General features: G+C 41.0%; 2 protein-coding genes across 2 annotated transcripts; both read left to right on the forward strand.

Moving 5' to 3' along the window:
- Positions 1-943: 943 nt before the first annotated feature.
- LOC141011457 (uridine phosphorylase 1-like) lies at positions 944-4,714 on the forward strand. Its single transcript, XM_073484618.1, has 7 exons — positions 944-981; positions 2,912-3,023; positions 3,123-3,281; positions 3,420-3,534; positions 4,036-4,245; positions 4,329-4,475; positions 4,563-4,714. The coding sequence occupies exons 1-7, from the start codon at positions 944-946 to the stop codon at positions 4,712-4,714; spliced, it is 933 nt and encodes a 310-aa protein (XP_073340719.1).
- A 1,850-nt stretch (positions 4,715-6,564) lies between these two features.
- On the forward strand, positions 6,565-10,216 carry stmn2a (stathmin 2a). Its single transcript, XM_073485706.1, has 5 exons — positions 6,565-6,583; positions 9,008-9,103; positions 9,274-9,446; positions 9,862-10,053; positions 10,157-10,216. The coding sequence occupies exons 1-5, from the start codon at positions 6,565-6,567 to the stop codon at positions 10,214-10,216; spliced, it is 540 nt and encodes a 179-aa protein (XP_073341807.1).
- The last annotated feature ends 283 nt before the right edge of the window (positions 10,217-10,499 follow it).

The following is a 10,499-nucleotide window of genomic DNA, read 5'->3' on the forward strand; positions in this document are numbered from 1 at the left end:
AGTGTTTGGTCTTTAGATCAAGCAGCTAACGTTAAGCTGGTTGATCAGTCAGGTTAGTTGTTTTGTGAAATGTTGTGTTTCGAGCCACCGTATATCTGCATCATGTTGGATGTGAACCGTTTTGTCAGAGGCTTCAGTTATGAACGCAAGTTAAAAGACTGATTTTTTGTTTTGTTCAAATGCTAAAGATGACCTACATTTATGTTTACCTGACAAGATCCTTTAGCTGCTGTGTTAATTATAAGCGGGTGTTTTATGAAGGATGATGGTATATAATGTTTTATATGTTGCATTTTATTATGTTGTGACTTTGGCAAGGCCTCTCTTGTAAAGGAGAGCTTGGCCTAAATGGGACTTCCTGGTAAAATAAAAGTGAAATTAAAAAAAAAAGAGGCAGGAGGACCCCTGCATTGTTGGCCTGAGCAGACCAAGTTGGACTGTATTTGCTCCAGTCTGGGTGAGTTGGCTTTTGACAATCAGGAAGGGAAAATAATGTGTTTTCTTGTTATTTAAAGGGTTTTCTATCTGTTTTGTGCACCAGTTCTGCTCCTATCTGTCAGTGACCTGTCGTCCACTGGTGTAGTCAGTGATGATGTTGATGATAAGGGGGAAATGATAATAAGATGGACAATAATTCAATAAGATAGTATTATCAAATTGCAATCCATTAAATGAAGCTTGCAATTGATATGAGAGAATAAAGTAGTTTTGTTTGGCTATTGCAGGAAACCTTTGCAAAACGAATTAGCTAAACTCACTAGCATAGAATGTTGGCTATTTACCTGTTTTCCACCAGTAAAGAGTGCCTGTGACAGGACTAGGCTCATTCCTCAACACAAAGACAAAGAAACGTGAAGCAAGTTTGTAATTATAATCTTAAGGGGTTGTTACAGGTCCGGTTTGTCCTCCGACACTGACTCATGACACATTTGTTAACAGGAAGATGGATCCAAAGGACGCCACGCAAAGCGCATCATGCAGGTGAGAAGTTAATGTCCGGACGTATTTGTTAACAGGCTTTTTGTAGAAAAATGTCCGTTAGTTACACACATACACGTCACGTTCATCGCGGTTGACTGTAGGTGCTGTCAGTGTGAGGTTGTAATGAGCAGGGTGTGTCAGCATATCTGTGGCATCGAGAATAAAACCTAAACTAAAAAAGGAAACATGAGCATTGAAACAATTATATTGGCACTGAAAAACACCGACATTACATATTTTGGAAATTATTATTATTATTATTGTTATTATTATTATCATTTTGCATTCTAATTGTTTTCCATCAAGATATTTTTCTTCACGTCTTGTCTTTTTAAAAATGTTTTCAGTGTCACTGGTTTTCACTCACAATTTTCTGTCAACATTTTGTTGTGGAGACGAGGACTTTAAAGGTGCTATATGTAAGAGTTTTAGTTTAAAACATTCAAAAATGATCCAAAAATACCAACAGAATGTGAAGAAAGAATAGTTAAAGTTACTTTCAAAATGCAATATATTACATATTGCAAGTTACCTTCATTTTAAGGTAATATATTGTGTTACAATATAGTAGAGTAATAAATTACTTATTAGACCCTATCCAGTTCAACCTGACTTGCCAGATTGTTTGGATGTTTCAGTGTAGCCTGTGCCTGTCTTCATGTAAAGCTGGTACACCCAGCATACTCACAAGAAACATGAGTTACTGCAGCTGCAAATAAAAAAAACGATCTTAATATTATTTCTTATTATTCCTTACATTGAAGTTAATTGGGAAAAAAGACAAAGATTTCACATCACTTGAAATGAGGGCGGGGTGGCTTTGGCTCACCTTCCTCCTTTACACAGTTTAATTGGTGGTCAGCGACAGATTTCCCCTGTTAGATCCATGAGTGCCAAGCTAGTTATTTAATTAAAAATTTAAAAAATACAAAGCTCTCTCTTAAGAGCGTAGATCGCTTATGAAGCTCACATTACTCATTTATAGTTTGCTGTTAGTCATACTAATGGGCTTTTTGTTTCAGTTGTGCTTTTTGATGGGACCTGCTTGTGAGTCCTATTGTGTTCCTGGCTGAGTGATTGTGAATGTGAATGATATATAGTTTATAAATCAAACTGAACAAGTGTTAATCTCACACCTAGATATTTGAAGACTGATTGGTTAATGGGAGTGGCACACTGTCAGTCTGTTTGTCTTTATCATGTGCTGGCATGCTGCAGATGGCTAATGGGCTTAGCCTAAATACTTAGAAAATCTGATGTAATGTAGCTGCATGTCCAGTGCTGCAGATGTTAAGTGAGCAGACCAGTTGCCGCACCTCAAGGTTTGTTCAACGGTTCTGCTCTAATCTTATTAGGCAAGTTATTGCAACATTAAATGAAGAAATAAAATTGCAGCTCACCTCCGCCTCCTTATTTCTTCACAAGTTGCCAAGCAACAGCAAACACACCCTGCTATCTATGTAATGTATAAAACTCACAGTAGGCAAATACTCTAAATAATGTTTTAATGAGATCTTGCTTTGGTTCAAGCCCACCTAAATTATTATTTCTGGCTACACGACTCTTACACAGAACCACCTGAGACGTTGTCCTTGGAAACTGTTTGGAAAAGGGTAGGCACTTTAAAAAATACTTAGCAGGTGATTGGATGAGCCATCTGTCTATTACCATCTATCCGAGGCTAACTTCAACCAATCAGATCATTGGACCATATGACATAGTACAAGAGCCGAAGCCAGACAGGGAGAAAAGTGTAAAACACGAAAGATGGAAGAAACCTCAGGAAGAGACACAGAGGAGGGATCTCTCTCCCAGGACGAACAGACATGCAATAGATGTCGCATGTACAGAACAGAACAACAAACTCACATCTACATTAACTTCATCAGGGCGCCTGACTCTTGAAAATCTGTTTCCCTCTCCCCTCAAGCACTGTTTGTGTGAACAACCCACACCTGGATGCGATGAAAGATGACATCCTCTACCACTTCAGTTTAGGAACCAGAACCCACGACCTGCCAAATATGTTTGGTGATGTCAAGGTAACGACTTTTATGATAATCATTTGTGTACAAAAATTACCTCCATAATCGTCTTTATTCAGCAGCTATTTCTGTTGATATGTGTGTGTTTTCCTCCAGTTTGTGTGTGTCGGGGGCAGTCCCTGGAGAATGAAATCATTCAACGAGTACATCGCTGCTGAGCTCAATATGGAGGACCCCAAATCAGAGTACCCAAATATCTGTGCTGGAACGGATCGCTTTGCTATGTACAAAACTGGCCCTGTACTCTCTGTTAGTGTATGTAGGAGCAAAGTTCTATCACAGTATTTTTGAATTTGTACACAAATGCTAACTAACAAATAGTATTAATCATTATAATCTGTGTGCTTAGGGTCCTTAGGGTTGCATTTGACAAGTCTGTGCTTTATTTTGCAGCACGGGATGGGCGTCCCATCTATTGCCATAATGTTGCATGAGCTGATAAAGCTCCTCCATCATGCACGGTGCACAGATGTAACAATTATACGCATTGGGACATCAGGTGGAATAGGTAAGATACAACCCCTCATTCCAACTCCTTTATGAAATTGCTCAATTTTGATAGCTGTTGAGTTGCAAGAAACTATATTAACTTTGTGAAATGATGTCTGTGGCAATTCTCAATTATTTGGGCCTTCTTGGAAATTCGGCATACGTTATACAACTAATTTCTGTCTTTGTGTAAAAGAATATTGTGTTTGTTTGTCCAGGTGATGTATTTATTTCATCAAAATAACCAGACGCATACGAATTATGCCAGGGATAAAAGGCCTCATAGTTTAGAATAATACAGCAGAATGAGGATACAGACATTTCAAAGAGGAGACGAGTGAATATAACGCAGATCTGCCGGTTTGTCACTGTCAACAGAGACTCCAGTCTGCAGTATAGTTCCTGCACAGAATTGCAGAGCAAATTTGGCTTCATGATCAAATAAAGTTTTTATAGCTTGTGGACACTTCTGTTCATATTCTCATGATTGTTTCTCTCATTTGCCACTTTTGTTTTTCAGGGCTTGAGCCTGGCACCGTTGTTATCACCAAGCAGTCTGTGGATGCCACCTTCCTGCCCAAGTTTGAGCAGGTGATCCTGGGGAAGACGGTGGTGCATAATACCGATCTGGACCAAAGCCTGGCTGAGGAGCTGTTGCAGTGCAGCAAAGAGCTGAACCAGTTTGAGACAGTGATAGGCAACACCATGTGCACACTGGATTTCTATGAAGGTTTGAGTTCTAATGGATTGATGCATTAATCATATTGCACATTCAGTTATAATATGCATCTTTTGCCATCTTTCTGTCTTCAGGGCAGGCCCGTTTGGATGGTGCTTTCTGCTCCTACACTGAGAAGGATAAACAGGACTACCTCAATAAAGCCAATAAAGCAGGAGTCTGCAATATTGAAATGGAGTCAGCTGTTCTTGCTGCCATGTGCAAGCTGAGTGGTCTGCGAGGTAAGATGCTGATCATAGCTGACACATTTTTCTCTGTCTCAAAACACAGATGTTGAGATTGTAACATTCATTTTTTGTTGTGTAAAGCGGCCGTGGTTTGTGTGACATTACTGGATCGGCTGAAGGGGGATCAGCTGAGCAGCTCTCATGAAGTCCTTCAAAATTACCAACAACGTCCTCAGATACTGGTCGGCTCCTACATTAAGAAGCAGCTGAGGGCCAGAGCAGGACGCAGCTAAGCGCTACAAACAGTGCTAATATGTCAGTGTACATGAAAGATCTCCGAGTCTCATTATCTGATGTTTCTTTGTTCTTGTTATTGTTTTTAATTATTTCCTTGTTCTGTTGTTTCTGTGAATGTTTCTTGTTCTCATGTCTCTCTTGAAAAAGAGATCTTAATCTTACCGATACTGTTTAACTGAGTGATAAACATTATGCAACAGTCTCTTGCCATCAAATATGTGTTATTTAAGGTGGGGTTTTTTGTTTGTTCAGAATGTATGTTGTGTCTTTTTTAGGATTTGGCTTCTGAAATGATTCATTAAGAACCTAAAATCTGCAACAAATGTCACTCACAAATCTCACTGGTTGACATATCACTAATAAAGCCTCGTGCAGTCTGAAGTTGTTTTATTTACGTTGTGTTCTGACTCATTAGAGTTACACAAGTTCACAACATACCATTTTTTTAGGGCAAGTAACAATCTGGCATATGTGTGAAGCAAGAGGATTGTGGCAGTGTGAGCCCAGACCGACATCCTGACCACTGCTAACTACTCATTTAAAATAAGAGTAAAGTTTGCTCAACAGCGCAACACCACTGTCATAAGACAAATCCCCGGTCTGTAACAATTTGTATTTGCTAACTACAAAAAAACCCATTACTTCATCACCATAATATGTCTTGAAAACTTGTATCTTAAAGTTAACATAAATGCAAAGCTTTGATCCTACCCTCTTACTCAGTGGCGGACTCTGGGGGGGATGTAGGGGTGCCCCCATGTTCGGAAAAAAAAATGCAGCGAAAAGACCCTCTTGGATTCCCCGGTGGTAGACAAAACGTGATAAGTGGCGAAAACGTGGTGAAGAGCCCTCTCTCCACTATAAATATATCACGACTTTCTGCAAGCTGGCCCCTTTTTATTTCTGTCGCCCCTGCCCCTCAAACATCCTGAGTCCGCCACTGCTCTCACTGAAGTCACATAGTGCAGAAACAAGTGATGGGGGGGCGGAGTGGCTGAGACAGACACGCCATTCACCCTATTACAAGACACTGTGTCATCGGCATGATTTTGAAGCTGTTATTGTAAGGTAGAAAAGTTACATAATGTTGCTTTAATGGATTTCGACCGATGTCACTGAGTTCATCTTGAATTCCCACAAATATCTGTTGAGATGAACGACTTATTGAACAGCCTGTGTGCACTCCACACTGACGTTAGATGACGCATCCAAATGTTGCGATCAAACTGGACAGTGTGACTAATAGCAGGCGTCATTTCTTCTATTTTGACCAGTGGCCAAAATAGTCACAGATCACAGCAGATTGGCTTCTCTGTGTTCTTATTAGCATTTATTTATTTATTTGTGTTAATTAAATCATCGTTTAATCTGTAATCCTGAAATGACCTAAAATGGGTTATTCGTACCTGGCAAGCCGACTACATCGTCTGATCAGGATTTTCAGGAAAATCAGCACTGGCTCTGGCTCTGCTGGATTGGACTGGAATGCTGTTTATTTATTTCATTTTTTATTTATGTTTTTTAAAATATATATAAATTTGGATCCAAACACAAACCGCCTTCAGTCTGGCGAACACATTTCTCAATTTTCTCGTGCGCCTGTGCTTCAATATTCAGCTTTAAGGAGGCTTTATGGTCAAAACTGTGGATGCTGGATGCGGCTCCGCGCGTCTGAGGAGAGAGGGGAGGGTCCGCCTGCGCGCTCCCGTGCATGCGTGCCCCCCCCCTCCTCCTCCTGTCTGCCATCCGCTCCTACCCCGGTCTATTCGCTGACTCAGTGCCTTAAGCAGCATCACCGTTCACCTGAACAGAGCTACAGCATCCTCTGCGGAGAAATACATCAGCCATGGCTAAAACAGCAACCGGTAAGCGTGTTCAAGTACTGATCGTGTTAAATCTGGTGCATGCGTGGATTCATGGGTGGATGGATTCATCCTTTCCTCTCACGTCGGCCCGGTATTGTCTGCCGGCTGGTGGTCGTGTTTCTGTAATGGCTCCGCTTAGAAATGCTCTCTCTTGAATGATTAAAGTCAAGAGAAATGAGATATTTCTCTTTAAAGTGTGGGGGCCCTTTGTCTCAGCTGAGAGGCCTTTAATGACAGCAGGAATCTGAGCTTACAAGCCGAGCATCCTCCCTCAAAATGTCTCCTTCATTTCTCCTTTATTTGTGCATTTTGTCAGTGCTCATTTGCTTTGATTTGATGCTGTGTAACATTTGATAATCAGACATCGAGGATTGGCCCTGGACAGCTTTATTTACAACGCCGCACCTGCGCTTCATGCTACAGCGGCCCCAACATGCAGCATAATGCAGACGGACCCCACCCAAGATGCTGGGCTGCCGACAGTGAGAGCTTCATCAGCCTCACTTCGCTATAATTAAACCTTCCCAGCTGTCACTTGTTATTTAAAAACCTGTTTCTGTACCTTAAACGCCTCACGAAGGTGATAGTTTGATCAGGTTTGCTCTTTTTTATTCACGCCTGTAGCTTTTCTGATTTCTTCCTCGCCAAGGATGCATCGCCAGCTGTGACAGATGTGCTGCCATTTGATTCCAAGAAAACATCCTCAGATCAAATGAAAAGACTCCATTTGCCTGAATATTGTATTAACCGAACAGATTGATTGTAGCCTGCATCAGTCATCTCCTCTGATGGACAGTTATTGTTGTGGCATCTTTGTTTTCATGGGTTTGTTTAGTCTCTGTACATATGTGAGACATTAATGGTGCCTGGACATAAGCAACCTATTTAAACCTTCTGAAATCGGTGACTGTGCTTCATTGTGATGGTAGAGTGTAGCAGAGGAGACAGGTGCATGGCAGGGTGGGAGGCAGGCCAGCCCTGCAGCAAGGGGCCACTTCACACGCTGGCCTTTGCAGCAGAAGGCTCAGCAGCACCGACGATCTGTAGTCCTCTCTGAGCACCCAGGTGGGCACTTTGTCACAGACAGGAGGAGAGTGGAAAAAAAGTGACAGAATTTTGTAGACGAGATTAAAAATAGTCGGCAAGGAGCTTGTGAAAAACACGCCTCAGATGTAGTAAAGAAGTCAAGATCGTTAATCAGCCATGACAGCGACACTCAGCAATGAGTGTCGCAACAATATCTTAATATTGTGAACAAACAGTTGAGGGTTCAACAGGAAATTGAAAAAAACTTGACACACAGGCCTGTCTACTCTATCACTCATCTCATGCAGATTGCAAAGGGATATCAGAGAGAGGAAGGCACTCTGATTTCTCGATTGAAACGAGTCACATCTTTCTACAACATCCTACGGAGGAATCTTAGTTTCATCACCCTTACAGAATACATTAACCCAATGAATTATTAAGCAACTGGGCACTTATGTACTTTGTGTCGACCTTTAATGAGCCGGTTAGAGCTGCAAAGGATTGATTAGTTGAAAACTATTAGATTAATTGCCAACTATTTTGATCATCGAAAGTCAAGATTCTCTTATTCCAACTTCTTAAAGTTTAACTCCACCAATCGTAAACATTAAAGTGTATTTCCAAGTCTTGAAAAAGTAGAATAAAGCTGTTTGTAGCTGCAGAGGAAGCTGCATGTAATCTGATGAATTGCCTCCAGTGACGTCACTGGTCCACTGGTCTATTGCACTAAAAATCGATACAGCAGAAGCAAAGATAAGTCTTTTTATCGTCTTTTTTTAAATTTCACATTCTTTTTTCCTTTACAAAACTTGATGCCTACGTTACCCACAATGCAACCACTGAGTGACATCAGTGGAGGCAGTTACATGCTGATTACATACAGCCGTCTCTGTAGCCACAAAAGGCTTTATACTACTTTTTTCACATGTACAGTAGAACTCCCCAAGACCTGTAAACACACTTTAATGTGTATAATTGGTGGAGCAACCCTTTAAATGTTAATATCTTCTGCTTCCCTTACTCCTCTATGACTGTGAATTGAATATCTTTGGGTTGTGGACAAAACAAGGACATCATTTTGGGCTTTGGGAAACAGTGATAGACATTTTTCACTGCTTTCTGACATTTTATTGGCCAAAAAACTGATCGATTAATCAAGAAAATAATCGACAGATTAATCAACAACAAAATAATCAGTCGTTGCAGCCCTAGCGTCCTCTGATGCTGTTTTATTGAGCATTTTGTCCTGTCCTAACTCACAAATTAATGAATTTGTGACTGTACAGTGTTATTTATTCGTGAGTAAACCTTACCTGAGCATTAATTTCCCTGCTTTGATATTTTCATGAATAACATAGAGAGACTCATCAGGACGCTTTGTTTGTGTTCCCACAGCGTACAAAGAGAAGATGAAGGAGCTGTCTGTCCTCTCCCTCATCTGCTCCTGCTTCTACTCTGAGCCACGCAACAAGCTCAAGCAAGAGTTTGAAGGTACGGATCAGCTCAAACATTGATTATCTTTTGGGATCATACCAATTGCACCCTGTGGATGTTTTGTCTGCCCTGTAAATACAATCATCAGTAATTATTATTGGACTGATACATTGTGTTATAGGACATTGATTTTGCTGGTGTTCTTATCGTAATTGTCTGATTTACAGACATGCAGGTGAAACCGATAAACAAGCGGGCCTCAGGCCAGGCATTCGAGGTGATTCTCAAGCCTCCGTCTCCAGTGTCAGACTTAACCCACAACTTCCCCTCACCTCCTAAGAGGGACATCTCCTTGGACGACATTGAGAAGAAACTGGAGGCTGCTGAAGATCGAAGGAAGGTGAGTATTTTAAAGGTGCACTATGTAGTTTTTTGGAAGAAATTTCAACCAGAAGAGAAGAGATTTTTTATGCCTAAACAACTTAAATAAACAAACTCTTTGTTTTCATGACTGAATAAACTGAATAAACAAACCGACCTTATATTACTGTTTGTTTATATTTGGTGGACCCTGCCACCTTTCTAGCTTCAAACACAGTTCTGGGGACCTTATTTTCCTCTGAGAACAACTTGTTTATTCAATTTTTGAAAAATAAATATTTATGAGTTCTATTATTGCCTCATTAAAATTGTAAATTCTTCTCCAAAACTGCATATTGCCCCTTTAATGAAAAGAAAAGAAAACATAATAACACGCAATTTGGACTTTAAACCATTCAGTATTAATCGGTTGGTTTATTGTTTTTGGTTTTTAGTATCAGGAAGCCCAGGTGCTGAGGGCTTTGGCAGAGAAGCGAGAGCACGAGAGGGATGTTTTGCTAAAGGCCATGGAGGAGAACAGCAACTTCAGCAAGATGGCCGAGGAGAAGCTCCAGATGAAGATGGAGCAGATCAAGGAGAATCGTGACGCCCATCTGGCAGCCATGCTTGAGCGTCTACAGGAGAAGGTGAGAAACGCAGAAATCTCGGTTTTTGCAAAGACAGCACAATATAGTGTCCACCTTTCCAAATTTGGACGCTTATCCTGATGACTGCTAATTCTCTTTTCAGGAGAAACATGCAGCTTTGGTGCGCAAGAACAAAGAGCTGAGGGAAGAGCTGACAGCATGAGCCTCACCCAAGTTCTGACTTCCATGGTCCATCAACATCCCTCCATCCAGTCCCGCCCCCTTCATCACCCCGCCCTCACCCTCCTCAGATCGGACACCCAACCCTGGAGGCCGAGAGGTTCGAGGACCTCACCACCACATCACACCACTCCACACCACCAGTACTCACCACTATCAGTATTATCAGTGGATACAAAAGTCAATAACACTCATCTTGAGAATGGATTTGTTGATTTTAGGGAAAATGTGAGAATATGGCTTTTATTTTGTAAATACTTTTTTCT

This window comes from Pagrus major, chromosome 17 (assembly GCF_040436345.1).
Source record: "Pagrus major chromosome 17, Pma_NU_1.0".
Classification (NCBI taxonomy): domain Eukaryota; kingdom Metazoa; phylum Chordata; class Actinopteri; order Spariformes; family Sparidae; genus Pagrus; species Pagrus major.